The 21,715-nt window shown below is 49.9% G+C and overlaps 1 protein-coding gene and 1 long non-coding RNA gene across 4 annotated transcripts in view; both read right to left on the bottom strand.

Moving 5' to 3' along the window:
* MAN1C1 (mannosidase alpha class 1C member 1) overlaps window positions 1-7,911 on the bottom strand; it is a 62,907-nt gene extending 54,996 nt beyond the window's left edge. Inside the window, exon 1 of the mRNA XM_017831111.1 lies at window positions 7,323-7,911. Coding sequence (XP_017686600.1) covers window positions 7,323-7,889 — 567 coding nt within the window. The 5' untranslated portion in view covers window positions 7,890-7,911. The remainder of the gene's footprint in view (window positions 1-7,322) is intronic.
* A 5,209-nt stretch (window positions 7,912-13,120) lies between these two features.
* On the bottom strand, window positions 13,121-20,155 carry LOC108505207. Of its 3 annotated transcripts, XR_001877423.1 has the most exons (5): window positions 18,796-20,155; window positions 16,636-16,717; window positions 14,158-14,245; window positions 13,947-14,053; window positions 13,121-13,567 (listed from the first exon to the last, which is right to left on the bottom strand). It is a non-coding gene; the product is annotated as an uncharacterized LOC108505207 (long non-coding RNA). The 3 variants fall into 3 exon arrangements; XR_001877422.1 differs by having other exon boundaries at window positions 13,947-14,245; XR_001877424.1 differs by lacking the exon at window positions 13,947-14,053.
* Between the last annotated feature and the right edge of the window lie 1,560 nt (window positions 20,156-21,715).

Below are 21,715 nucleotides of genomic sequence, written 5' to 3'. Positions count from 1 at the left end.
AGGGAAGAGATTTTACGAACACACTTCCCCTTTTCAAACACCGTGGAGATCTCTCCTTTGATTCCAGCACGCAGCAGACACGCACACGAGGGACTCTGCATCCCTGCTGTCAAGATAAGTAGATGCAGAAGGGAAGCACTAAAGTCACTTCAGTTTAGTGCAACCTCTTGCCATTACTTACGCTCCAGAGTCCTCCCAGGGAACGCTGAAGGGCCCGAGAGGAAGCAGTTTTGCTGCACATTAACTTGCTGGATTAAGGATTAAAAAACCTGTGCCCATTTCACAGAGGTGCCCAGTGGAACCACACGGTGCCACAACGAATCTGCCATCAGGAACAGAACACAGTACCGAGTGTCCTGATCTCATCAACAGTAGGTGCTCTGCTCCTCCAGTCAGGGTACAAATGAGTAACATCCCTGTCCCATAAACAGAGGATGTTTATTATCCAGTCCTTCAGCGTCCCCACTGTGCTCTCTCTCCTACAGTGGTTTGGGTCCATCATGCACAATGCACTCACATTATGCACGGATCAGGGACATCACTGCCCATGACAGCTCCCTTGGAGCCCTTCCAAAATGTTGTGTCATATGATGAACTGAAGTGCCAAGGGGACACGCAGTAAAGACAGCAATCATGGGAGTGTGTGCTCTTCATGCCAAATCCATTCACAGCATTCAGTGAGAAGCACTTTTCTGGGGAATATAAATGTAGTCTCTTTCCTAAGTTTAAGAATCAGAATGCTCCAAGCATAAGACCTCCTTTTCTTACCAATGGAGTGAATATTCCTTCTGCCTTCTCCTTTTGACAGCTTCATGTCAGCTTTATGTTCAGATCACTGTCATTTAATACTAAAGATACATTCCCCTTTCCCCCCTCAGCCTCCCATCTAAAATCTGAATTGTTCTCAATACTGGAAAACATATTCAAAACCATCAAAATGATAAACAACCTAAACAGTAACAGAATCAGAGAGTAAACCAAACATGATTGATTAACCTCCTCTGGTAGAGCCCTGCATGCAGAGCCAAAGGAAAGAACACTTAGCACAAAAATCTTTCTCCCATTAAGTGGCAGATTTAATCATTGATTAAAAAGTTAATCAAGAGTCTATAAAAATTTTGGCTGGAAAGATGGGATCTTAACCCAGGTGACTGCTTTTTAGTAAATATTTGAAGAACTGGACATACACAGCCCCACAGAATGATGGTAAAACAGGGAGGTTACAGGCCAGGCTCCATCCTTCCTGCCCTAAATCCCTTGTCTTTCTATCTGAGCATTTTCAGGGAAATAAGTGATTCTTTCTACTGAAGTGATTCAGGAAGCTGTAGGCCCTTCTGCATCCTGGAAACTCATTTCACCATGCCCAGCACTTGCAGTCACTCATCATCCGCCCAGAGAGGTCCAAAACCCAACAATTCTGCCCTTGTGAACAGGGCACTGCCTTTAAGTGGCAGTTTATAAACCAGTCTAGCATCAAATTTAGTTGTTGTGGAACAAGTGCTTTCAGTGCTAGATTTGGGAGATAAGAACAAATGACTTCAAATTGCACAGTACTCCCAAATTCCAAAACACCCTCAGCTCGACAGAGATCGGTAATAGCGAGCACTGAGGTATCACTGGCATCTGAGGCAAACAGCACAGCAGCACAGATCACAGCATGTGAGGCATTTTCTGTACTCATGCACTCTATCAACAGAACAAATACATTTTTAGTCAATTAACTGTACACCCTACAGCTGAAAGAGGCTCTAGGTCAGCTCTAAATTGTGTTTGCATGAATCCACCAAAGGCTACTGAAGCAAAAAATCCACTGTATGCACCATTTGTGGGATTTACACTACAGTACCCGTTTCACAGGTTCAGTAAATAAATGCAAGAGAAGGAGCGTGGAGCAAAGGAAAATTCCAGCAAGCCTGGAGCCAGCCAGTGCTTCAAACTGCAGAGAAATTCTCTCTTGGAAAGGTGTTTTTACCCCAGAGAAAGAATTACGATCTGATCACAGTATATCTGACTGGCTTGAGATCATTATCCCACTCCATTATAGTCAATATTTCACTGAGAACTCTTTTCTTTACCCCCAGCACCCAAAGCAAGTCTGTTGGAAGCCACTGGTTTCACATTTGGCCGGCACAAAGGATGAGACACTTTCCAGGTGTCTCAGGGAGGAATTTGTGCACGGGGAGGTGCATTTCCACCTGGAACTGTGCGTGGTGCTACTCACGCACCGAAGCCACCGACGGATCACGTTATTTGCTTGTCGTGCTGCTCAGCCCCAGATTACACAAAGAAAAGGCATTTTCTCCAAGTGGAAGAATAGGAGCTGCACAGAGCAGGGAAAGGGAGAGGTCTGAGACCTTTTTATTGCTGGCTGCAGAAAGGAGATGGTCAGAGACCCTCAGTGATGTGGTTCACAGCGCTGTACCAACAGGGCAACTTGAACTCGAACTGGGAACTGTTCTGAGCCCTGCTTTCAATGAACTGGTGACCACAACCCCTGTGAGCTCCCGCTGAGAACACCCACGCCCACACCTCGCCTCCCCAAAGGTGTGCGAGAGGGAACGAGCATCAGAGCAGACACTTCTCCCAGCAGGGGTCAGGGCTGCGGCACAAATTCGGGAGAGCGAGCAGCGCTTCCCCAGCTCTGCCCCAAAAACGAGCACTTCTTCACTGCAGTCCCAACTGTCAAAACCACACAAAGGCAACTCAGCAACCAACACCAAGGAACTCCCCACAAAAGCTGAGCTCCTGATAACACTCCTGCTTCTTGCTAATTATCTTTTAGTGATAAGTTGTCAAGATATTTGTGTTTAAAAGACTGATCTACCTGTTAATCTGTGGAGTGATGCAGGGTAACTGTGTACACGGACTCTGATGGCCTCCTTCCCCCCAGGGTGTGAGTTTTGAAAGCAAATACATCTTTAGAGCTGTCTTAAAAAGAGGACAGAGGACAGCAAGGTGAGGCAAGTAGAAAAAAAGCCAAGATGAAGAGAACTGCAATGTAAAATAAATAGGCTTCAGTATTACTAAACCAAAGGAAATTAATGCATGTGTCAAACCCAAGGGTACAATCCCAGCACAGGACTAAACACCTGCCTGAATTTGACATATTCCCTCATTTGAAAGGGACAAAGGACACTGTCAGGTTAAGGTATGAGGTATTCCCAGACACCAAGCACAGAAATTTGCCTTTTGTACCCAAAAAAACAAAAGAAAAACTAGTAAATCTCTTTGTCTCTTCACATTTTTCTCACGTCCCGTGACTGAACTCAAGTATTTCACCGATGAACTTTCTGGTCTGGCTGGTTACAGTGGATGCCCTTAAGCCCTGGATGGCATTAGTAGGGTTGGTATAAAAAATAAAGAAATGCTCTTTTCTCTCCCCACTGCTTCCCTACCTATGAGGCCCGTGAAGCCAACGCAGCAGGAGTACAGCAAGAAACAGTCTGTTTGGTTCATCCATCATCAGCAAAACTGTCAGTTCAGCTCCAACAGCAAAATCTTTATTACTGGTTATGATGCAAAAGGCAGAAACCACACGGTCTGATTTCCCCAGATCTGAGGCTGAGTTTGCAACACCAGCAGTTGGAGGGGAAATAATTTTGACTTTTCACTGAGCCAATCTGATCTGGAAATTGTTGAGAGCAAATAAATATGGAATCCCACCGTGGCATTTCTGCAGTCGCTCTCCAGCTACAACCACCTCCCTTCTTTCATGAGCATCAGTGATTAGTATTTGGCACATGTAAAAAATCAGCTATTCCCTGAAGCCATGCCTGACTGATCAATTACAGAACTAATACCTCTTCCAGAGGTCAGTTTAAGAGATGAATAATCCCTTTCAAACTTCCCAACCTGCAGCACGGGGAGGTTGTTATTTGGTTTTCTGCAGCTCTCTTGGAAAGGTCAGAGTGCCCACAGTACTCAGCTGCCCACAGGAACACACAGCAGTATATCCCAGACAATCCTCCAGGTGACCAACGACCTTTCTGCAGTAAACAGCCTGTGCAAGAGAGGTGCTCTCTTTTCTTCTCAAGAAAACAACCATTTATTGACCCTGGACTTGTCTTTAAAGGTAAGCAGAACCCAAGCTGTCTGCCACTCTGTTACCCACCAGTGCAAAGCAGATACCTGCATGCACATGTCAGCTCAGCTCCCTGCAGCACTTACTTCTTCTAACAGGCTTTTCTGGGTGTCATTTCAACTTGCTAATCCACCTCTTTTCCTTTCTGCACTCTGAGGAAACACGGCACTGAAAGCACATGAGTGAGTGAGGCAAATACACCCCCCCAGCCTGACTCCTCAATCTGCAAACAGCTCCGGTGCCCCTCACACTCCAAAGGGCTTTCCCAAACAGCAGTAAAGTGGGAGACACCACAGCTGTGGGTTTCACACTCTATCTTTTAAACAGGAAAAGTCTGGCAGGGCTGCATTAGCACTTTCCACACATACCAGCCAAGAAAGTCATGACACACCCTCTTCCCTAGCTGAAGCATCCAGCAGCTTAGAGGCTGGTGGGAAAGAGCGGATACAAGCTTGGATTCCTGCTCAGACTGGAGGGGTCCTGTGGAAAACAGAAAGTTCCAAGTCTCTGGGCTGGGCATCAGCTCTGGGCATCTTTGATAACGCACTGTTTTTTCCTCCTGGCTTTCATCTAAACTCTGGCAGATGGGGAAAAAAAAATATCAACAAATTGCATCCACATCCATCCTCTCTGTTATAGAGGTGCTGACCTGTAAGAATGGCCTAAGGGGAAGCAAAGAAAACAACAAAGCTTTTAGTACAAAGATAGTTTGGAACACATTTTAGCAAATTGCAGGACTTAAAGCTCTGGAGGAAGGAGAGAAAAGCTACTTGCAGCTACTGCACACACTTTAAACCAGCCAGCAAACCCAATACCTGCCCTGCCAGCATCTCAGATCACATGAGGAATATTTGCTAACCCAAAGGCTGTATCATCACTTACTTCTGCCTTGCAATTCTTTTTTTCCCCATCTGTTTCTTTTTATACAGCATTTGTCTTCTAACCTTCCTGATTTGTTTTCTTCATGTCTTTTTGATTCACAAAAAAAAAGATACACCTTATCTCCTTCCCAGGCTGCACCACCCTCCCTTGTTTTGCACAGTCAGTCTCATATCTCAGCACCATATTTATTTCTCTCTCTCTCTCTCTCTGAATAAACAGAGTGTAGGCACTTTTAAGGAATAAGGGCTCTGTTTGAAGAGTAATTAGCTGTCAGCATAAAACTAATATTTATGGATTCTCATCCTTGAAAACTCTAACTCTGCTACCCAGCACTGATTATGGCTGTTAGAAACAGATGGGGCTGAATCCATACAACTTGAAATAATCCTATATTTAAAAAATAATTAACTACAAATAAAGGACTGAATGAACACCACTCGCTTTCCTAAATTCGATTTTCAGTTCGACTCGTTTGCTCGGAGCAGAAGCTGGATTATTCCCAGGTATGTGGTGCTCCCTGGAATACCCTGGAAGTGGGATTCTGCAATGTATTCAGGCACACACTCCCCAACTCCCAGCACACGCGACGGTCGGGTACTGGAATATTCCAAATGCCCCGGAGCTGAGATGCAGCAGGAAAGGATGGCTCAATCCCGACTGGGATCATAAAGAAACCCAGCACCCCTGGGTGTGTTGTGTCTGGTTGCCCGGCACAGAAGTTGGAATTTTACCAGCCGTGCAGCCTTTGTTTTAGTGACTGACAAAGATACCGGGATGAGAGCTTTAAAAAACTGTTTTTAAAATGCAGGTTGGAGCGGATGAAAGCCCTCGCTGTGTTACTCTTTGACTTTCTCCTCTCTTCAACCTGGGGCAGCATCTTTGCTGAATGGCTGCACCTCTGCGAGAGCACAAACTCGGGAAATTTACACTCTGCTTAATTAAATCTGTGCTTTTTACTTATTGGCACCTCTTTCTGGAGCAAAATTCCCTCCAAGTTGGTTATTCATCATAGCAAAAGGATACGACAAACACAATCGAATACTACACAGAGCCTATTGCTCCTGGTTAACTGGGTCACAGCCCGTCTGCGATGTTTGTGAGGCTGCCAGGCTTTTATGCACGAGCTGTGGGCACGAGGACAAATTCTCCCCTCACCCTCACACCCCTGCAACCCCCTCGACGAGGTTATCCTGGCTCGGCGGGGTCACAGCGAGGGCAGCCCTCGGCTCCCTGTTAGTGGGTAACGATTCCTGTGCCAGTTCCACAAGGATTCACAGGGACAGACCCTCCTGCTCCTCCCCAGCTCCTGTGAGGGCACATCCCATCCCATCCCCTCCCATCCCATCCCCGCGGACCAGCACAAGTTTTGTCCCCATTTCTGCAGAGATTCACACCGACCCCCCGGGGATGGAGCCTCTTGCACAACCAGACACCTCCCGCCAAGCGAGTTTTTTTTTTTTTCCCTAATAATAACCAAGCTGAAATTTAAATTTCCCTTTGCTTAATTTCAGCTCTTTAATTTCCAGTCACACCCCATCAGGCTGCCTCGACATTTCCTCTCCTGTGAGCGGAGGTGTGCGCGCCCGCTGACAGGAACACCCCCCGGGAAAGGGACAACCCCAACTCCTGCCACTTTCCTTGGGAAAAGGAAGGAGAAAGGGGGACGGGAGGGTTGTGTGGGAAATGAGGGTGAGGCTGGGGAGGTGAGGGAGGGTGAGGAGAGTGGAGGCAATGAGGGGAGGAGGAGGTTGTGAGGGGAGGTGAGGGCTGACACGAGGGATGACTGAGAGGGTACATGGCTGTGAGGAGGGGCAAGGGCTGACTGAGAGGGGGGCACAATGTGAGAGGAGGATGAAGGCTGACTCTGGGGGACACAGCTGTGAGGGCTGACTGAGGAGGAAAGTGGCCATGAAGGGAGGCGAGGGATGACTAAGGGGGGACATGGCTGTGAGAGGAGGCAAGAACTGACTGAGGGGGAATACGGCCCCAAGGGCTGAGTGAGGGGGGACGCAGCTGTTGAGGGGAGGTGAGGGCTGACTGAGGGGGGACGTGATGTGAGGGGAGGATGAGGGTTTACTCAGGGGTACCCAGCAGTGAGGGCTGACTGAGGGGGTATCCAGCAGTGAGTGCTGATAGAGGGGGACACGGCAGTGAGTGCTCATAGAGGGGATACCCAGGAGTGAGTGCTGACTGAGGGGGACACAGCAGTGAGTGCTGATAGAGGGGGACACAGCAGTGAGTGCTGATAGAGGGGGTACCCAGCAGTGAGTGCTGATAGAGGGGGTACCCAGCAGTGAGTGCTGATAGAGGGGGTACCCAGCAGTGAGTGCTGACTGAGAGCAGCGCGGGCGCTCCTCACCTCTTTGATCTTCATCCTGCGGGCGCGGGTCTCGGGGTCCTCTCCGGGCCGCCCGCCCCGCACCGGGTGCCGGAGGCTCCGGCGGAACCGCTCGTAGTCGAAGCGGAACGGAGCCCGCGTCTCCCGGGCGGGGGTCGCGCCGGTGGCGGGCTCGGGTCGCCCCTCGCCGCCCTGCACCTGCTGCCGGGCGCCGGGCGCGGTGCGGGCGGGCGGGCCGGCCATGCGGGCGGCGGTGCGGAGCTTCTCCCGCAGGCGGCGGGGGGCGGCGGGGCTGGCGTGGCGGGGCTCGGCGGCGGCGGGGGGGCTGCGGGGCAGGTCGGTGTCGCGGGTGGAGGAGGAGGAGGCGGAGGACGAGGAGGCGGAGGATGAAGAGGAGGCGGAGGCGGTGGCCCGGCGGGGTAGGAAGAGGCGCTTGAAGCGGGAGGAATCGGGCAGGAGGAAGAGGGCCCCGAAGCAGAGCGTGAGCAGGCCCGAGAGGAAGAGCAGGAACAGGAACTTCTGCGGCAGCCGCAGCCCCAGCGCCGCCGGCCAGCCCGGCATGCCCGGCAGCTTCCGCAGCACCACCATGGGGCACCGGATCGCGGCCGCCGGGCGGGACCCGCCGCCGCCGCCGCCCCGGGGAGCGCCGCGGGCTCCTGCGGCCAAAGGCTCAGCGGTGCCCGCCCGCACCACCGGCCGCCTTCACCGGGGACCGCACGTGGGTGGCTCCGGGCCGGGCGGAGCGGCGGCTCAGCGTCCCCCCTGCCGGCATGAAGGCGGCGGCGAGCGCATCCCGCCGGAGCCGGGCTGGGCTGGGCTGCTCCCGGCGGCGCTCCCCGGGCAGGCTCCCCGCCGGACGGACGGACGGACGGACAGACGGACGGACGGCTGCGGTGTGGGGCTGGCTCAGGCAGCGGCGCCGGGGAGGTGCGAGCCGGTCTCTCTAGGCGGTGGGTTCATGCTGCAGCATTTCTGCGGGGCGGGAGGGGGGGAGAGAGACAAGAGCGCGGTCATTCAACACCAACGAAGGAGGCAGCCGGCGATACAAGGCTTTTGTCCCCTGCCCGTCTCCCGCCCTCCAGCTGCACTAGTTCGCTTTCCCTCTCTCCGGACTTGCCATCAACTCTCCAGTCCGCGAGCAGCTCCTGCTCTGCACCATCTCCCTTTCCAGCTCCGGGCTGCTGGGCTTGGCTGGTAGGGAAGCCCGGGAGCAAGAGGGGCAGCGAGAAGGTCCTCCTGCTCCTCCCTGACGGGGAGCGAGAAACCCGGGAGAGGCAGGATGCCCTGGAAGGCGCAGGATGCCCTGAGACAGCCCGGGAAAGGCAGGATACCCTGGAAGGGGCAGGGTGCCCTGGGACACAGCACAGACAGACAGGGACGAAGCTGCTCCGCTCCTCTCCAGGCTGCCAGGGGCTGCCTTCACCCGCGCAGGGCTGGGGGACGATGGGGCTGCAAACCAGCCATGCGGAAAGCTCGGCTCGGGCTAAGCTTCTTAAGGCAAAAATAAATTAAAAAAAAATTAAAAAATTAAAAATCTACGGGTTTTGGTCTTGCTAAAATAGATGCCGGCAAATTCCCTCTTTCCCCCAAATCTCTGCTTGGCTGTTAGAGTTATCCACATCCCCACACCAATCCCCTCCTTATGGGAGAGACAGCGCTCAACTTTCAGACCCTGAAAGCAAGCAGGACACGGCTTAAAACCCTACCCTACAAGCCCCCAAAACACACCTTCTCCTACGGGCAGGGACAGCGCTGCCCTCCCAAAACACGCCGCCAGCCCCGCTTGGCGGACGCTTTTCTACCCCCAGCCCTGTTTTACTCACCCCTCTGACAAATCCAAGCCTCTCCGGCTCCTACAGTGAGCAAAAAATCTTCTCAGTCCTGCCCGCTCATCCCAAACAGCGAGAGCCCCACTCTCGCTGCTGCCAGCGCTCAATTAGGAGAGGGGAGAAGCTGGGCTCTCTGGGAGACAGCTGCGCTCTCCCTGCCCACCCAGGCACGCGGGAGGGGAATGCCTAACAGCACTGAGCTACTTGGATGCCTCTGCTTTTCACCTCGGAGGGGACCCGCGGGGCCGCTGTCGCCGCCCGGTGCCCCCTCACGGCAGCACCGCCCGCCGCTCACTGCGACAGCGCCGGGGCACCGCCCCCCGCCACGCCCCCTGCCACGCCCCCGCCCGCCAACGGTCACCCCGCCGCCACCGCCAGCCAATCAACGCGCAGTGCTCCGCCCGCCCTCGCTTGCTATTGGCTGTCTAGCCTACCTCGCCTTTTCCATTGGCTGTCCGGCATGTCAGACAAGCCGCGGGGCCCGCCCCCTTGTTTACCACAGTTGCCCGGCTCCGGCTCGCGGGGCGGCGGGCTCCGCCCCTTTCCTCCAGCGGCGGCCTTCTATTGGCTGCGAGGAACGCGCCGTGCCCGCTGTGATTGGTGGAGGGGGGGGCGCAGCTACTTTAAAAAGGGGCTGAGGGGACGGGGCGGCTCCAGACGCTGTGAGAGCTCGGCAGGTGTGGGGTGGAGGTAGCGCTGCTTTTCCGTCACTTCACACTTTATGAGGGCTCCGAGGGGCGAATTTACCCGGCACAGCCCGCCCGAGGTCTGATGTGTGCCAGAAGGGCAGAATTCACAAGATGGGATTCATACCCGGAGGGCAACATGGCCCTGAGGGCATTGCCTCAGTGCCTGATAGGAGAAGGGCCCTCAGAGGGGGCAGGTTGGAAACCACCTTTCTGGTTTTTATGAGCCCACAGCCAAATGCAATGAACCCCAAATCCTTAAATCCTCACCCTTAACCTTCAAGGTACCACACCAAGTAAATTTGAGAGCGACCATGTGAGGTAATACTGTACCAGAAGAGAAGATGGTGAAACAGAGCTGCAGCTCATAAATGTTACAAAAACAAACCCAAACAAGCCTGCAGAATTAGCAATGAAAGAGAAGAAAGGGCAACACCCAAACCTGGCAGCACCTGGAATTGATCAGGAACAGCTGGATGGGGGGAATGGGGCTCCAGAGGTGGGATTTGGGTGCTGTGGGTAGGACGAGGCTCCCAGGAAAGGGTAAACACAACCACCGGAGCATCACTGTGACTAAACTTGGAAGAGCTAAAAGAGAACATTTTGTAGGCTGGAAAGGAGCTGGAGCTGAGAGGAAAGAAATCATCTGCTGTTTGCGTCTGCCTGCGCGCAGTGTGTGCCTTCTGCACAAACAACCAACACCGCAGGGGAGAAATACCTGAGCTGATTGCAGGGCCCCAGACTTTGAACTGCTCGGCTGAGTATCAGAAACATAACTGTGTAACTGTATTATCATTTTCCCATGGAAAGCACTTTAAGCAGGTAGCAGAACCACTCTAGGAGCAGGATTCTGGAGCTGCTCCTGACGCAGCCATGCCCAAGCATCATCTTCACCTTCACCTTCCTCCACGCCTCCACAGCCTCTGCAGGTTTTCCTCTTGTCAAAATAAACCTGAAAAGCCTCGTGCTTTTAGCTCTGGTGGCTGCCCACTGGACCTTGAACTCGGTGGCCACCCCTCGGAGGCAAATTTGCATCCTGATTGTTTGGGCTTGAAATCACCCTTTCAACCATCACCTGCGGTTTGGAGGCAGGACCCGGTTGAGCACGAGGGAGATGTGGGCACCACCGCTCACCCGCCACGTTTGGTGTCCTCCGGAGCAGCTGCTGGAGGAACGCTCGGCACAGCTGCTCTCCCTTCCCTGCCCTGTAGCTGCACCATGAGGGAGAAGAGGAGGAGACTCAGCTGCTTCATCTTGGCAGGTCGCGCAGGAGCTCGCGGAGCGCGGCAGATGCTCCACAGGCTCCTCGGAGCCCAGGGGAGCAGCTCGTAAAGGACGATTTGGTTTTGCTTCTTTGCCCGGCTTCACAAGGAGAAGGGGAGAACCCTGAGAGCCAGCTGCCAGTTCCAGTATTTCGAGCATGGATGCAGTTTGGCAGGGCTTTTACTGCTGACCTGCCTCGTGCAACCCCCCAGGGAACAGCACCAGCAAGACAGAATCGCTCCATGGGCTTCCATCACCCCTTCTCCCCACACCCAGCACCTGCCCCGGCCTCATTGAATGGAAATAATCCTTCACCTTCCTTAAATCTCCTCTTTCCCTTGGGAGACCTCACACAGCAGGCTGCATTTTGTCTCAGCCTTATAAAAAAAAAACCAACAACCACCAAACCCAAACCAACCAAACAAAACGCCACCAAACCAAACCCCTCCAACTATTCTGGTGGTGGTCCCTTGATCCTCTTAGACGTGGCCCCCGGATGGGAAAGGTTAGATGGCTCCGCTTCCTAAGAGGATTTGGGGGCATCAAGGAGGATAATAAAAATCGACAGCACAGAACAAACCAGAGGGATAATAAAACAGACAGTTCTGAGCAAATGGAAGGGCTACGCCTCCCTCCTCATTTCAGACAGCAGCAATGGAGAAGTTGGAGGCTTATCTTTTAATTAGGTTAAATTAGGAAATCTTTTTGTTTTGCTTTGTGTTTAGCATAACGTTGTCTTGGAGGTAAAAGCTCAGAAATGGAAGGTTTTCTAGATTAGGTTAAATTAAGATATTATGCTTCTTAAAGAAGACAAAGCGTTGTCTTCAAGGTAAATGTTTAATTACATTTTAAAAACAATTTTGTCCATGTAATAATAAGACAGAGCCCAGCTCTGCCTGTGACTGTGGTTCCAGATGGAAGCCAAATAAATTGAGAAATTGGTGTTGAAGGAGTTAGGAGGCAGAGTGTAATTACTGGGAAGATGGGGGTCCTGCTGCATTATGATTCTTGTTTTTAGCAGGTCTGGAAGAAATAATTTAGAGAAAATTACTTTTTTTTTATGGCCATAAGAAAAATAGAATTTAATATCCACCTTTCTATGAGGAAGAAAACTACGGAGTGATAGATAACACTCAAGGCAACGGAGTTTGGCCCGATAATTGCACTCAACCCTCCAGACTATCTTTTAAAGAGTCTTGATGTTTATTTTGCTCTCACTGCAGAAAATGCTCCCGTTGTGGCTGCAGGAGAGGCTGGGATGTCTCGTGATGCTGGAATAGCACTCCAGTTATTCCCCAGAAAGCCCTCTCTGGCTCTCAGAACCACTCCAGCTGGTGATTTTTAGGCATCACAGCGATGAAAGGATAGAGCAGGGAGATGGGAAGAGAGGCTCTGTGGTGAGGGCAGCAGGGTCAGAGTTAATGTGGTTCTGTGAAAGAAAAACTGAAAGGGAAAGAAAGAAAGGGGGAAAAAAGAAGGGGAAGGAAGGAAAGGAGAAGGCAGTGGGAGGGGAAGGGAAGGGAAGGGAAGGGAAGGGAAGGGAANTGGCCCCCGGATGGGAAAGGTTAGATGGCTCCGCTTCCTAAGAGGATTTGGGGGCATCAAGGAGGATAATAAAAATCGACAGCACAGAACAAACCAGAGGGATAATAAAACAGACAGTTCTGAGCAAATGGAAGGGCTACGCCTCCCTCCTCATTTCAGACAGCAGCAATGGAGAAGTTGGAGGCTTATCTTTTAATTAGGTTAAATTAGGAAATCTTTTTGTTTTGCTTTGTGTTTAGCATAACGTTGTCTTGGAGGTAAAAGCTCAGAAATGGAAGGTTTTCTAGATTAGGTTAAATTAAGATATTATGCTTCTTAAAGAAGACAAAGCGTTGTCTTCAAGGTAAATGTTTAATTACATTTTAAAAACAATTTTGTCCATGTAATAATAAGACAGAGCCCAGCTCTGCCTGTGACTGTGGTTCCAGATGGAAGCCAAATAAATTGAGAAATTGGTGTTGAAGGAGTTAGGAGGCAGAGTGTAATTACTGGGAAGATGGGGGTCCTGCTGCATTATGATTCTTGTTTTTAGCAGGTCTGGAAGAAATAATTTAGAGAAAATTACTTTTTTTTTATGGCCATAAGAAAAATAGAATTTAATATCCACCTTTCTATGAGGAAGAAAACTACGGAGTGATAGATAACACTCAAGGCAACGGAGTTTGGCCCGATAATTGCACTCAACCCTCCAGACTATCTTTTAAAGAGTCTTGATGTTTATTTTGCTCTCACTGCAGAAAATGCTCCCGTTGTGGCTGCAGGAGAGGCTGGGATGTCTCGTGATGCTGGAATAGCACTCCAGTTATTCCCCAGAAAGCCCTCTCTGGCTCTCAGAACCACTCCAGCTGGTGATTTTTAGGCATCACAGCGATGAAAGGATAGAGCAGGGAGATGGGAAGAGAGGCTCTGTGGTGAGGGCAGCAGGGTCAGAGTTAATGTGGTTCTGTGAAAGAAAAACTGAAAGGGAAAGAAAGAAAGGGGGAAAAAAGAAGGGGAAGGAAGGAAAGGAGAAGGCAGTGGGAGGGGAAGGGAAGGGAAGGGAAGGGAAGGGAAGGGAAGGGAAAGGAAGGGAAAGGAAGGGAAAGGAAGGGAAAGGAAGGGAAAGGAAGGGAGAGAAAAGGAGGAAAAGGAAATCAGCCCAACAACCCAGCCTTGTTTCATTGTAATGGAAAGGGATAGAACATCTAAAAGCATCCTCAAAACAGCACAGCCTCAGCATGTAAACCAGACACCCAAACTCTGCTGACAGCTACTACAAAGTACAGATAGTGACAACAAAAGCTGCTGGAACTGCCAGCTTTAGAGAGGAAGGGCTCCTTTACCTCCCGAGGAACAAGCGCGGCGGTGACAGAACAAGGGGCCACCTCTGGAGGATTCCTGACACCTCACCGTGGCATGGAGCCCAGTTTGTGGCCCAGCTTTCTGCAGCCTGATCCGAGGAGCTGATGAGTCCCCCCCTGCTGGGAACGGAGGGCTCCCGCTCCGTGGGATGGATGTGGCTGTTCCCACTTCCCACCCCGGGCTCTTACTCACCCGTGGCCCAGTGGGGAATGTTTCGGGGAGGACAAAGCTTCTGAGGCATCTTCCTGCTCCATGCAGCCCCAAGGCAGCTGTTCCCCACCTGCAAGCAGCAAGGTCTGATATTATCCAGGCATAGATGTGTCAGTCTCCCTGCAGTTGTGATCAGATAAGGGGAAATCCATACATTTAAACCAGCTGATCCATTATACAAACAACAGCCCCCAAACTCCTCCAAGCAGGGAGAATGAGCAAAACAGTCCCTGATGGCCTGTAATGACTCAGGGCAGAAAAAATCTGTCTGGTATTGATTATTTTAAGGTTTTAGAAACACAAGCAGAGGGCATGAGGCTGTGGAGAAGCCTGGATAATTAAGAGCCTCGTTATCTGCTCCATGAACGTGGGCTGCTGGGGTGTTTAACCTGGGAGAGTGTGCTCCTTACTTAAGGAACAGGGAGTGGGGAGCATGACTGCTTAGATTAAACCATGTGCTGAGGGATTACTAGGATTGTTTCCGTAGGAATTATTCTAATAAAACACTGAAAGGCTAAACTGTACTAATAATCCAACAGGTGATGGAAATACCACCAGTGCAGGGTGGATATATTGAGAACAGAGAGAGTTTCCTCTACCAACCTGCACATGATGTGAGAAGACTAATGTATAAAGTGGGTGATAAAGGCAGGAGAAGAAAAGAAAAGGAAGGAAAGGAAAGGATAAAGGTATAGAAAGACATGCTTAAGGCTTGGCTCCTTGGAGCAGCCTTTCTCCTCCTCCTCCTCCTCCTCCTCCAAATGATCCCATCAGCATCTAGTGACCATCCTGTGCTGCTGCTCCTGCCCAGGAGGAAGTTTGCAGGCTGGAAGGCACAAGAACGGATAAACCAGCAGTGGATTTTGCCCTGATTTAATTCAGTTTGTGCTGTGCAGGAGGACAAATTTCATGTGATAATTTTAATGAGCTTAATGTGTAGAAAAATGGATATTTAGCCCCCCGAACCCTCAGAATTCAGAGGCAACATCACACATATCTGCAGGTTTGGGTGCTTTTCCTTCAACTCCACATTCAGGCATATGAGATATTAATTATCTGAATTAACACTCACATTTAGGGATGCATAGAAGCCTCGCTGAGAATTCCAATGGTTCTCTGCTAGCAGGAAACATTTACACAATATAACCCCCACCACCTCAACCAGGCTTATATTTTATCTTAGAAAAAGGGAAAAAAGCCATTCACATCTGAGATAACAACCTGTTCTGTGTCTCTTAAACCAGAATTGTGTAGGAATGAGCTTTCATCAGAGGAAGAATCTTGCTTAATTATGGTGAAGGTCTCAGCAATCTTACCTCCTCTGTGCCAGGGAAAATATAAAACAAGCTAAAAAATAGTACAAAAGCAGAAACATAGCAGAAGGTGCATGGAGAAAAGAGCAGAAACAGTTCTAGTTTATTACTTTCCTGTAATACCAGGTGACTAATGTAGCAGCCTGCACATTGTTTCCCCATTAAAATCAGCATCATCAGAATGTCTGTGTTCCATTTTCCCCTACTTAAGTAAGGTAAGGGCCACGAGAATGCAATGAATCTGCTCTCGTGAATGTGGAGCAACAGCCTATTTTAGATGGCTTCAGAAATAAGATCCCAAGTGGAAAAAAAGTCTAAGAATAATTTTCAGCCCGAGACTTGACTTGTCAGAAAATGCAGTTCAGGCAAAGCAGAACTGCAGGTGAATCCGTGATGAACTCAGTGAAAGTGAAACAAACCCAGTTTTCCACAAACAGAAGCATTGAGAAAGCCCAATAATCTTAAACCAAACTTAAATATTTGTTTGGGGTGTCAAAAAAAGCATCTGGAGTCAACCCAAGCAGCAGTTTGTGTAAGATGTGGTGATCCCAGTGGCCTCCTGGGACTGAATTACCTGCTGTCTATAGGAGGTTTTCATCTGGAGTTGTTTGGAACAGAGAGATCTCCCCTCTTTTTGAGGTAAAATCTGGCTGTCCAACATTTCCTAGCAGACATCTGAATTGTTTGGGAAGAACCCAGGAGGTGACAGACCCATCTGACATCAGTGGGGACTGAGAACAGCTAAAAGCCTACCAGGAGACCCTACTTGAGAAAATACAGGAATTTTCCGGCTGCAGAAGGAGCCAAGCAGACCAATGCTTTTGGAAACTGCCAGGCTTCCTAGCAGTCATTAAAGACTGGTTTAGTTTTTAAGGAAAATAACCTCCCAAAGGGCGAATTTCCACTCATTTGACAACCATCTGTGCAGTCCAGAGGCATCCTCACGTGCCAGCAGCTATCCCTGCTCTCCCCCAGTGTGGTAATCTCTGCTCTCCTCGAAGGGGTGGGCTGGGTTTGCTCTGAGAACGTTGTCAGGAACGCAGATTTCACACACACAAAAAATCTTCTTTCATCATATAAATATATCCCACTGTCGCTGCTTTTTAAAAGTGAATTTCAAGGCAAGCCAGAAAATAACAACCAATACCTTCAAACACTGGGAAGATTAATCACCATGTGGGAACACGGGAAGAAAAGCCTTTCTGCTCATCACATTCATTGTCCACAGACTAGAAGACAAAAAAAAACCCCAACAAACCCATATATTCTTTTGGTTCTGCTCTGTGTTTTGGCCAAAGATGAAACACAGCCATACATTTCCATTACCTGCCTCAGAGCTCTCGTGGTTTATATCAGCCCCACTGCCCCAGCTGCCCCCTGGGTTAATAATTGTGCCACGGGGTCAGTGATTTCAGCAGAGCTGTGACAGTTTTCAGCTCTGGTGCTGAGTCTGAAGAGGATCCTGCCCAACGGGGAGAGTTTTAGATGAGGATTAGTGTGTGAATTCTTCTGGACTAATAGATAAGTGCTACAATAATTTAGGACAGATTTCCAGCTTGTGGTTAGCAGACCCTTGGGGTTAATACACTGCTCAGTAGCAATCTATTAAAAAATACTGGAGAAAAAAACAATTTCATATAAACCATATGGGAAGATACACAGAGGACGTTTGTCTTTAGGAGACAAGTCAAAGACTAAAACCTACCAGTTTACACACATTGCAAAGAAATTTATCAAAGCAGCTGTTACAGGACAAGCAGTTTTGGAATCTTTCAGCAAGAGGTAACAGTATGAGAAACTTTGGGGTCAGATTATTAATCAGAGTTATTAATTGGAGTTATTAGACTTGATGGCAAGGGAGCCACGGAGGTCCTCTGGCCATTTGTCCACAGACAGGGTAAGTTACTGTCCAACGCTGCTGATTTTAATTGGATTCTCTCTGACACTTTTTAGGAAATCCTTGATAAACTCACTGGATCGAATTTTCAACCCCTCTTGATTGTTTTCCTGAAGTGATGCAGAGAGACCCTGAGTGGGCTGCAGAGTCACTCCCCTGCACGTGGTCAGTGAGAAGCCTGAGCAAACAGATCCATCTTAGAGCCAAAAGTATTTTCCCCCTTGCCCTGGTGCCAGGCTCATTTCCCTTAAACTTTAATGCCTTTGAGCCAGGCCATTATGAGCCAGGCCAAGAGAAATAAGGACACCTCAGAGCATTTGAATGGGATAACATAAATACTTCCATTGTAGGGAAAAAGGAAGCATTTCCAAAGAGCTAAAAGTCATTTAAACTGTGGTGCTGCAATGAAAATTCCAGCTTATAGCTCTCTATATTGGCCATCCTCAGGTGACCACTAAGGCTTGGCTAAAATCATCTGTCAACTGTAGCTCAGGCTGGAGGGTGAAGCAGATCAGGAGATCCCTTCGGGCAGTTATTTTAAGATTTAAGGGCATTTTATTGGCACCACTCAGATGTCACCAGCCTCCTTCTGGAGTGATGCAAAGCTGCCAGGTTATTGATTGGGATAAATTGCACAGATCCTGGTGCCTGTCAGGTGAAGTCCCTCCCCAGGGACTTTCAAGGTAAGCAGAATTTAAACCTCTTCCAAGGAGGTCAATAGTACGTAGGGAAAAAAGAAAATATCAGGTTAATGGGGCAGATGTTCCAGCAACTAAATGTATTTCTATTCCCTGTAGAGAGGAGTAGAAGTTGTTGAAGCGCTTTGCCAAATTACAGAATTACCCTTTTCCCTGCCCAGCCATTAACCAAAACAGGAAAGCAGAGCCCCTGCGGAGTTCAGCGTTTCCAGGGTGGGAGTTTCTGTGCCAGATCATCAGGATCCAGGCCAGAAACAAGAGCTAAGATTTTAAACCATCACAGGAAGTCATCAGCTAAAGCCATGAAAGAAGAGTCCGCACTTTGCAGACGTGCCGGTGTCACCAGTCCTATTTTGCAGGTTATTTTTTTCCCCTCAGAAAGGCAGGATTGTTGCTCTGTTTTAAAAATAAACTTTTCTTGAGTGTCCATGTCCCCCTGCAAGGCCAAATCCCTTCAGCTGGTTGTCCTGGACACCGCACTGAGCTCCCTGTCAAACCCTGAAATACAGAAAGGGCTCAGTGCAGCCCAAAATAACTTCCAAGTCACCTTCAGGGTGAAGTTCATCCATCCCGACCTGAGAAACAGGTCACTCCAAACCTCGCTGGGATGAATCACTGGCTGCACTATATTTATCCCGAACCTGGGGAGGTCTGCACCAAATTGTTGACATTTTGCCAGTCTGAGCCCAGTGAGCAAAGATGTCCCACCTACCTCGTGGCATCTGCAAGGGCATGGCCTGTAGGTGCCTCATCATCCCAGCCCTGGAGAGGACACTGCACTCTCCTGACAGAGGAGCTCCCTTTTCCAGTATCATCCAGTATCCCGACTGTGGGGCTTTGCTGGTGCCGGATGGCCAGCACAGCCCCCCTGCCGTGGTGGGAGAGACGAAGGTTTCGTCCTCCAGGTTGCTGCTGACTTCAGAAATGTCCTCAGAGGCCTCTCAATTTTTCCTGGATCAGTATAAAATAAAACAATTTCTTGGTGCTGAAGACCTGTGAAACAGGAAAATGCTTTTCCTTGCTGGTGTCTCCGGGTGGTCCCAGCCCAGACTCACCACATCATTCCCCATCTGTTGTGGAAGAGGTCCCATGGAATGACAAATCTCATAGCTGGACCCATAGATCCAACTATTTTTCAGCTTCCCTTTTCCTACCTTAAGCCTGCACACAGGGCAATGCCTAATCCACGTGAAAGAAGAAAAATCTTCCTTGGATCCTCATCCAGGATAAGCAGTTCCTCTTCAAGGACCCCAACAAACCCTGTATAGGTCGGTGCCTTCTCCCCCTCCTCCATGTCAGGGTGACACTCTGCCTGGCTGAAATGCCAAAAAAAATGGGAAAGGAGGTATTTGTGTTGCTGAGCCTTGAGCTGCTGTGTTAGCTCACAGTTTTTAATCCTGGTCTCCTGTGGGCTGCTCCAGCCATGCACGCTGCATACAGATGGAAAAGGCTCTGACCAGGTGGCCAGGCTGCAAAACAGAAAATGAGAGCTGAAGAAAAACAACAGTTATGGGATTATAAAAATACCTGCCAGGTATCAGAAGTGCAAGGGAGGGGGAAATCAAGTAGTTACAGGGGAAGGGAGAGGTAAGGAAATTATTGTCTCAGGGTGGCATCCTCCTGTCCCAGCTTCAGAAAGGAAACAAACCCCAGAGGTTTCTTGGTCAAGGTGTGGAAAACATGACCTGTGGGGACATCAGCCTTGCTGATGGGTTGCTGCAATGCCATCACTTCATGTTGCTGATATTCTCCCAGGTTTTGTGGCTCTTGGAAGCCGGAGACACTTGGGACAAGCTGAACTTCCTGGGAGCACAGGCCCAGGAATGCTGTAGGGGACATGGAGTTAATCAGCGTGGCCTGTCCGAGCACCTCTGTAGGAGCAGTTAGCACTGTAGGGAGGCTGGAATTGCTCATTTTCTCACTGGTTGGTAGGGAAAAAGCAATGTCACCTGGTGGATTTTGGAAGGCTGTTGCTTTGTGTCTGCCTCAGTTGGTCAGGGGGTTTTTCCAGCCATCACCCCGGCACAAGTCACTGAGCCCATGATGGCCCCTGGGCTGTGTGGGGTGGAGGAGGGAAGACATGGGACTCACCTGCAGGATGGATGGAGCAGCAACATCCAGGAGCATCTCAAATCCAGGCTGGGAAGCCTGCAGGAGCCAGGGAAGCCTGTGTGTACTTGGCCAAAGGCAAACCCAGCTCAGCCTTTAATGCTTTGCTAATGGCCTGCTTCCAGAGATTTCCCCCCAAACTTGCTCAGGGCTCTTTCCATTTCATCCTGGAAAATCCCAGGGTTGTCATCAGAAGCTTAGAGAGATAAAGGAGGGGAAACTTCAGCCCCCAAACACCCATTGCTGAGAGTTGTCCTGGAGAGGAGGAAAAATTCAGGGACAGATGCTCAAATGGTTGATGGCAAAACACCTGTTACATGGAAGGGTCTCTTCTCTTGAGGTACCTGTTCACCTTCTTGCTCTTTGAAAGGATTTTTGCACCTGGTGGATCAAACTTTGGAGGAGAGGGAATACAGTTATGGTACCAGGGCTGGAAAGGCCTTTCAGATCTAACAAATTTTCTTTTTTTTTCAAACAACTTGGAAGCCTGTGTGTGGTTTTAAAGAGATCTGGTAACTCAGGCAGCAGTTTGGAGTTCAGCACAGAAGTCATTAAGTGACATCTCTGAGCCATGTGTATAAAACCAGAGAAGATATCGATAATGGTTTTCTCCCGGGTTACAATCTACTGCATTTATTCTCACTGCACAGCCAGAAACCACCTTTCCAGATATTGCATTATGTTATCACTCCAGCACCTCCCTGAGATGGCCGTAGTTGGTCCCAAATCAGATAAAGCCCAAGCTCATCAGGGCAGCCAGCCTTTAAATCACCATTTAAAGGAGGCTTTATCACTCCCTGCTTCAAGCTCTGCAGCCACAGCGTGAGGCACGAAGCAGGTTAGGATTCAGCTCACCTTGCTCCAGACGGAATGTTTCCCAGATTCTGGCCTCCATCAGTCCCAGCCCAGCGTGTGGTTCATCCTGAGGGTCTGAGAGTGAGTTAATCTCGTGGAAGAGACGGATTCGATGATATTTGACTGAAGCTGGCAGGGGCAGCAGGAGGGGAGAAGCAGTGACAATCCAAAGCAGGACCACACCTGCATCCCTCCAGGTTAAAGTGAGATCAGCTTGCAGCCATCGGACCCCAGCTGCTGATCACAGCCCAGGGAAGGGCTGGAAAGTGGGATCACATTGTCAGCTGGGGTGCAGAGGTGGTGTGGGGACACACAAGGGACCCCCGGGGTGGATGAGTCTGCTCCCTGCTCTCAGAGCAGGGACATCACAGACTCCCCTTCATTATCACACAGGGACCAGCCACTCACAGGCATCCCATAAATCACAGCTTGTTGCAAAGCTGGCGGGTGGGTGCCCTGGGCCATCCTGGAGCTGGAATCACACGGCTGTGGCAGTCACAGGCACCAGCATCCCGAGCTCCCCAGGGGCTTTTGGTCAGCCAGCCGAAACCCAAACCTCTCATCTCCCAGATTTTGCTCTGAGGAAGCAATACTTTAAACTTGTTTGCGGTTCTCTCTCCCTGCTGCTGTGTCAGGCAGGAAAGGAAGAGATGTAATTTTGAGCTCAG

The sequence above is a fragment of the Lepidothrix coronata genome, unplaced genomic scaffold (genome assembly GCF_001604755.1).
Source record: "Lepidothrix coronata isolate B3197 unplaced genomic scaffold, Lepidothrix_coronata-1.0 Scaffold187, whole genome shotgun sequence".
Taxonomy (NCBI): Eukaryota; Metazoa; Chordata; class Aves; order Passeriformes; family Pipridae; genus Lepidothrix; species Lepidothrix coronata.
Note: the sequence above shows the minus strand (reverse complement) of the source record. Positions and strands in the feature narration are given on the sequence as shown.